General features: G+C 33.6%; 1 protein-coding gene across 3 annotated transcripts in view; it reads right to left on the minus strand.

The window, feature by feature from the left end:
• LOC127837539 (protein mesh-like) overlaps positions 1 to 3,479 on the minus strand; it is a 97,494-nt gene extending 94,015 nt beyond the window's left edge. For 2 of the 3 annotated variants that reach the window (XM_052364710.1, XM_052364709.1), the window contains exon 1: positions 2,992 to 3,478. In XM_052364710.1, coding sequence (XP_052220670.1) covers positions 2,992 to 3,264 — 273 coding nt within the window. In that variant the 5' untranslated portion in view covers positions 3,265 to 3,478. Of the gene's footprint in view, positions 1 to 2,991 lie in introns of all 3 variants that reach the window. The other variant, XM_052364708.1, reaches the window with a different exon arrangement.
• Between the last annotated feature and the right edge of the window lie 4,561 nt (positions 3,480 to 8,040).

Below are 8,040 nucleotides of genomic sequence, written 5' to 3' on the forward strand. Positions count from 1 at the left end.
TTTACTGTTAACGCTGAAGCATGAGTATATATTCTTATTAAGTCACCAAAAAAATAAACACTATTCACTTATTTATAAGAAAAGTGTTACCCGTACTATTTTACTTATAAATTTCTCTTTTGTTTGTTTGTTTTCATCTTTAGATAAATATAAATGAAAATGCATTTATATCATGTATTGTATATTAATTAATTTAAAGCAATAAATGCAAAAATATAATATTGCATATCACGTGCTCTTTGTTTCATATTTAGCCTGTAAACTTTAAAGTCTGAATAGTGTATAATTGTTTCACGTATATTTGCATACCTATTGCCAAACCAATTCAATTGATTATTGCATATGACAAAATATATAATTATAAATATATGTTCTTTTTATAATTGCAAATTTCTTCAATTACATTTCTTTGCCCTCAAGGAAAAAGTTTTTTTTATAAAGTGGCCACACCCATTCATCTTAGAAATGGATATATCAACAATAATTACAACTGCAAAACGCAGCAATGCATGTTATTGAAATAGCGCGATTAATGAGATTACAAATAGCTATAAAGGCACGCAATCGTTTGATAAAATTATTTGAATTTATGGAGCTGTGGTAAAAAAGAAACACAATTGTTGTTGGCAAGAAACTTTACTTTAGGCAACAAGAAATTGATCGGTTAGCAATGGAATGTGGCCCATAAACTTTGGGGCGGACAAAAAATCCATAACAACAATATTTTTATTCCATTTTCAATGTAATAGGAGACGAGTTATAAGCGAGTTAAGGCGCATTATACTTTTAATTGTTCAACTGTTTTATGCAAAATAAACAGTACATGTCCTTTAAGTATGTATGTAAAAAGTCGGATTCAAGGCAAAACCATGCAGACACAAAAAATGTATTTCATTTTACAAATATAAGAAATATAAGGTGCGGCAAATCGGACGAACAGCCGATCATATATATAAATATATATAATAAATAAAACATTTAGTTAGTTTCCCTATAAACCTCTATAAGTCCTAAGTAAATATAATAGTGACAACTTCTCGTCTTGACAACATTTAGTTGTCAATTTTAAAGAATTAGGAGCAAAAAAATCGAATACACCAATTTCCCAATATGAAGACTTCACGACGCGAATTTTCCCAATTTCAGGGTTTTTAGCGCACAATATTCCCATTTGAACTGGTACGGGTACTTTTTCCAATTTGGCAAAAAATCGCTGAATATGAACACTTGTCTCGTTTTGTGTTAGATGTCTATAGTGACAAGTCTATATTCACAAATTTCAAACCAATAAATGTTGTTAATAAACAAATAGTTTGTTTGACTCCAAGTCACGATGATGTGAAAAATGGATGTACATAGATTTTCTGCTACGTAAAAAAACGTAAAACGGATCCCATAGCAAACGGACTCGATCCCAAAAAGAAATTATAAAAAATCCCAATTTCCAAAAAAAAATATATATATAAAAAGATAAAAGTGTCTAATGACTTCTGATTATTAGACTCCTTATCTCAATTGACAACCTTCAAAATACATAACTATAATTTATATGATTGTTTACCAAAATGGCCAGGAAAAGACCTGTTGATTCAATATTTGTTAATAAAAATCCCAATTTGGTCCTTTATGTCGATAAAAATTCCCTAACTGCCACTTTTATCGATTAAAAAATCCCAATTTGAACAGACTCCTTTTCCCAAAATGGCTGAAAAAAAACCTGGTGTATCTTTTTTCATTATTTTACATGTGCTTTGCATGTGTTGTGAAACTTTCCAGGCACAATTATTTGACATCTGATTTAGTAACAGTCACTCTAGAACGCTTATCTTTCGCATACGCAATGCGTGTTACAATAAACAGCGCGGTGTTCCCATTGCATACCACTGCATGGCAGCATGTTACGCAACCGGCGCAGGTATGACTGGGTGCAGAAAACAAAACACACGCGGTTAAGTTACACGGTTAGATACAAGTAAATTATAAGTGGTCAAATAACATAGGGTCGTCATAAAAAAAATTGATGGAAACTACGCTTTGTCTCCGAGACAATTTATAAACTTAAAGGATATCCCTGCTTGTTCAAAATTTCTAGTAGTGACAAGTGATTATGTTGTGCTGTGTTTTTAATGCATTTATATTTCATATTAGTGATATTGAACTTAATCGAAGAGATGTATAACTTATACTTATTGTATAACTCCCATGCATATGTACACAGAGAGCAAACAGTCATTATCTAAAATATAGGCAACTGATGAAGACCCCCAGACACCTAGTTTTGCAATGCTAGTATCAAGAAACACATATTATTACCTCACATTCTATACGTGGATGTCGGTGCATGCCTTCAGAAGTGTCTGCTGATAAGCAAAACTAGAGAATGTACGCAAACACAGGTGTGTGTAGATCGCATTTTAAGTGCCGCAATCTTCCGTTTTGCCTTTTTTCTGTTTCATTTTAACTTCAAACCAATTTAATTTGCTCATTTTCGTCGATGGGCGGAGGAATATATTTCAAGTATGTGTCATGGGTAGAGAGGGCACTGGTATCAGTACGCCATTTAAGCCTTAAACACTATTCTAACGCTTCCTCGGCTTGTAAGGAACTTTCTCAAGACCTCAGAGTGTCGATGCACAAATGAGGACAGACCTACATGGCCTCATTATATACAACAAGAGCACCGCATAGCAGGTGCCAACGCTCGGCTGTGCGTGCATTTTTGAATATATGAAAGCTTGTCAGCGACCTTGACCTTTGACTGTTGACCCAAAAATGGATGTGGCGTGTAGAATTCATTAAGGTGCATGTGCATATAAAGTTTTAAAGCTGTAGATGGAAGAACTTTGATTTTAGAGCCAATGTTAAGGTTTTAGCACGACGCGGACGGTGGACGAGCTGGCTACGACAATACATCGGGTTTTCTCCGAAAACAGCCGAGCTAAAAATGATAGCCCTGAAATGATAAACTATATACACTATTTTGATACTTACATAAATTGTCGTGTAAGTGGAGTTGAAAAATCGGATGGGTGTTTCCAGTAAGAGAGCAGGTGAACCCCCGTCGTCCCTTACCGACGTTTTATTGTCCTCACCGGTAATGTTAAATGGGTAAAAATCCTGAACCGGAAGTGCCACAGAAAAATTAATGCACAGAATCAGTATCCCAGCAACCACGAGCAACCAATCGGAAGCGTTCGCCTTATATCGTCTGCTGGGTACGACATTTGAACTCATTGCACCCGCACCATTTGATTGGTTGAACATGGAAGTCACATCCTCTCTGCATATAAGCGTCTATGTGCGGAATTCGGGATGGGAACATAGCGTAAATGACGTCAGACGCTTCGGGACATAATTTGTTTTTCGGCTTTGAGCACTCGCTGCCACCATTTAAACGTTAATCCGGGTACCGGAATTGATTTTTATTTAAAAACAAAATTCTCAATTCAAAATGGTTCTCCGCGTCTGTTTCACAACGGTGTTAATATTTAGCTGTTTTTAATATGAGATGACTCCACAATATGCACAGTAACATAAACTCCAGCTTCATATGATATATTTTAATGAAATATTAATATCGCTTTTTTCCTCGTCACCCACTGTCGATAATATGAGAAAACACACATTTGCTCATTGTGTCATCATAGACACTTACTTTCGGGCGGGACCTTTTCATTATTCATTACAATATCTTAAAACTATCACAGGCACGCATCTTTAATATCCGGAGGCGGAAAATCCTCGCTCTGACCTGAAAAAATGGTATCTTTATTGTATACACTTGTGAATGTTGTGAAATGAAGATATGCCTACTCAAAAATCGAATCACAATTTCATATCGCGAGAAAAGTACAATAAAAACAGATGGATAGTTGGATGGATGGATGATGGATGGATGGATGAAAGGATGGACGGATGGATGGATGGATGGATGGATGGATGGATGGATGGATGGATGGATGGGCGGTTGGATGGATGGATGTAGGGATGGGTGGATGGATGGGCGGTTGGACGGACGGGCGGTTGGAATGCGTTCATTGTTAGACGGAGGACGACACACAGACGAACTGACGGACGGACGGGTTAAACAAGATTTGAGCGGACGGACGGACGAACGCACAAGTGAATTAATGATATGAATGATTAAAGTTCATCACTTTCTCGTGTAATAACACACATATAATGTAAAACTAATAAGATAACTTGTTGCACTTCTTGGTATTCTCGCTAGTATTAGGCTAGCTATATTATTTTCCATGTATTTTCGTAATCTTTCCAAAATGGCGAAATGCAGAAGAAAAAAGACAGCAAACAGACAGTGTATCGAAATAAGTTGTCGCCCTGTTTGAGTAGTCTTGCAGGCTATGTTCCTTGTTGTAAATTTAATCACATCGTATTTTATCAAGCTATTTAGTTGTCCATGTAGGGAATATTTTCGTCTATTTTGGGGCCGAAATTTGGCACTTTTCCCGAAGCAAAAAGTATAACACTTTACAGTAAATTCTTAAGCTAACATTTTAACAAACATTTTCCATGTACTATTTATAAATCCTAACTGGTAAATTGTCGTTATTGTGATAGTGTGGTTTAAATTGTTCGAAATGAAAATACATATTGCCAGTGCTTTTTTCTTGAGTTGGGGAAAACATTATCGACAGAACTGAGACATGGGAAGAAAAATCACTAAGTAAGCTTGAAAATTGGGAAAAACTGCATCATTTTAAAGAAATTAACTTAGGGGAAGGGGCCTTTCTCTTGGGGGAATGGTCTATATAAGGCCCTTGCTAAAGAAGGAAAAAAAGCCCTGATAGTATAATCTGATTTTATTCCCTTATTTCTATAAAAATGTTTATTATAATTTGACTAATAAACATTTCGATCCTTGCACACAATAAAATGAAGAAAACATGAATGCTTCTTTGACAATTATAACTTTCTTCTTTTAATTTGCGGGTAATACAAGTAAAATAAATGCAGGAAATACTAAACATGTCGTTGAAAACAAAAACTAAACTAATACACACTTATGCTTGTTTAGTGAGGATCATTTCAAGCGAACAATCATGGACAGCGGACGTAAGCAAGCAAATCTTTATATATAGATCTAGTAGTTTAATATTTTATTTAAGTTATATATAGTACACACATATATTAATTATAATATACAATTTCAAATCAAACAGTACTATCCAGTCATGCGCCGAGTCACGATTTAGACATGGAAAATGTGTAGCCGTCTTGTGCTTGTTACAGAGATCTACATGTATATACAAATATGCCTTTCAAATTCTAACAGTTTTGTTTCTTAACTTGAAAGTTTAAAGTAATGGAACAAATCATTAAATATTCCTTTGTCCGAGGAGAAACTTAAAAATTCTTTTAAAAAGACTGGGTTGGTAAATCTGCTGCTTAAGCTATTTCTACTTTATTGTTCTTCACGTTAACAATTCAGCAAAACCATAAAATAACAACACGTGGAAGTTAGTAGTTTATATATTTTGAGTCAACGTGGTATTGCATAGCCATGCATAGCGTCGATTTCATTCATGTTACACACATGCATGATGTCACATGATTAATAAGCGCGATTCATAACTCATTATTTAGTATGAAATTTAAACACACCGAACACGTCAGAATAAGAGGCCCCTTTGTTTAGTCAAACGACGAAGAAAACAAGATGAAATACAGCTATTTACCTCACAAATCGATGTATCCAATATGATCCAATTAAAAGTTAATAACTCCAACTGACAGTTTATCACACAACTCGCGTCTGCTTTACTTTAAGTACGTATGGTTTGAGCCATACATAACTGTGTATAATATAGGTCAAATATAACACTGACATGAACGCGGCTGAATCAAGTACGCGTAAACTATAGCATAGGTTTCTTTCACAACGTATGCTGCGTAAAAGTTTGAACGAATGGTATCGCGTTTGTTTATAAATTTATTAAACATAGATGGGTCTAATTTATATTATATTATAATTTCTTTCTCTATAAATATGTTAAATTATAGAAAGTGAAAATGGTAAGTGATGAACTTAAACTCGTAAAGTGAAAATGCTAACCACGCTTCATAAAAACATAATATATTTTAAAAGGCAGCAATTAAGTTTTACTATATATAAAAAGTGTTTTTTTTATAAATCAACATCTTTATATACAATCATAAATAATATCTTCACTCGAGCAATGTGTAAATGGTTTCTTTTAACTTGCACGATATTTTAAAATAGAAATGATTTTATAGTATACTTCAATAAAGTTAGAGCTATACTACTATATAATTTTTTGTATATGCAATTAAATATTATATACAAATATATATATTTATATATATACTTGCGCTCAAAGTGCCGATTTGTTAATGCGAATGCATTTAATGTCACACAACGGTATCAAATGGTACGACAATACTAAATTACTCGTACATGGTTCACAAAATCAATTATGAATCTGAACCTAGTTTTGGGTGTGGTCACCTTATTAACGCGTTTATTGTCAATAAAAATGCAAATATTTACGGTTACCTACTATCGGAATATATCATCTTTATAGTGCAATTCTTTTTAAGTGATTTACATGTGTACTTATTAAGATATTTAATTTTTAGTCCGCTCAACCCGGCACTTTCGTTTTGTTCGATTCTGCATGTGCGTGAGGCTCCCAAAGGGCAAATACTGAAGTTTATCATGAATTTGGTATTAAATGCCGCAAGTTGAAACTTAGTGGAATCAAATATATTTTGAAATATTAAACTTTCTTATGATAGCAAAAAGTAAGCATTTTGCTTGTTATTTTGTTGAAAATGAACCGATATCGTATCTATTTACAATTTTGCAGTGCTGTTGTCGATGTAATTATGTGTCTACCCACAACACAAAGTAGTGTGAGTAGTTGTCTCAATTACATGTAATTTTGTTTCAGTTCAATAATACATTAAAAGACTGCAAAGGCGTTGTAGAAAGATTATAAAAAGAACAGTTTTATTTACAATTTACCTGCTTGTGTCAAAGATTCCTTTATCAATAAAACAATTTGTTTTACAAAAAATTCGTTTCTGTTAACTTGATATCTCAATATATATAGAGAGAATAATGACTTCCCGTGTAGCGTTTTCTTTAAAAGAAACCACAGTGCGCTAACATAACTATGCTATTTCATAACGTGCATTTCATTATTATCTCGAATTAACGAGTTCAAACTTGTATTTTTATTGTGAAAAAGGGCCCGTGAACTTTTTTTTTTATTTCCCCATTAATGTTTTTACATAAGAACAAGTTTTTAATGGACGTATAATGTACCTGTGTACTATATATATGGGTCGCGTTCTGAGAAAACTGGGCTTAATGCATGTGCGTAAAGTGTCGTCCCAGATCAGCCTGTGCAGTCCGCACAGGCTAATCTGGGACGACACTTAACGCACATGCAATATGCATAGAATTCTCAGAACACGACTCATATTAAACATGTAAACGAATGACCAGGATTGTGCAATTTTGTATCTATATAATATATTGCTAGTAATCGATGTTGTTGCAATTTTAACTGGAACTTAAATTTATAATTGAATCCCTTATGTATATAGTAAACTTACAAAACAATTGCAATCAATGACCACGTCCATGCAAAGATCTATAAATAAACTGGTAGATCCTTCGTCCATGGTTTCGATGATTAACAGTTAAGATTTACATTATTTAAGTAGCTGTTTTAAATTTGTTATGTGACTTTTATCTTGATGTTGCGTTATTATTATTGTTAATGATGAAACAATTAAAATTAAAAGAACTGAATAGATGATTGTTTTCATCCTTTTTCTGTTCCACGGCCGCGTACACTACGTACACACACTTGCATATGAAGTTTACATTTGTTGGGCATTCAGTTTTATTTACACACGAACGTACGTGTATCAAAATAATAAATAAATTACACCAATTTAAAAAATAAAACGTTTAAAGGACAATAAAAATTAATTCAAATAGCTTCACAAAATATGGTCTGTACGCAATTATCGTTATAATTTCAA

This window comes from Dreissena polymorpha, chromosome 7, assembly GCF_020536995.1.
Source record: "Dreissena polymorpha isolate Duluth1 chromosome 7, UMN_Dpol_1.0, whole genome shotgun sequence".
In the NCBI taxonomy this organism is placed as follows: Eukaryota; Metazoa; Mollusca; class Bivalvia; order Myida; family Dreissenidae; genus Dreissena; species Dreissena polymorpha.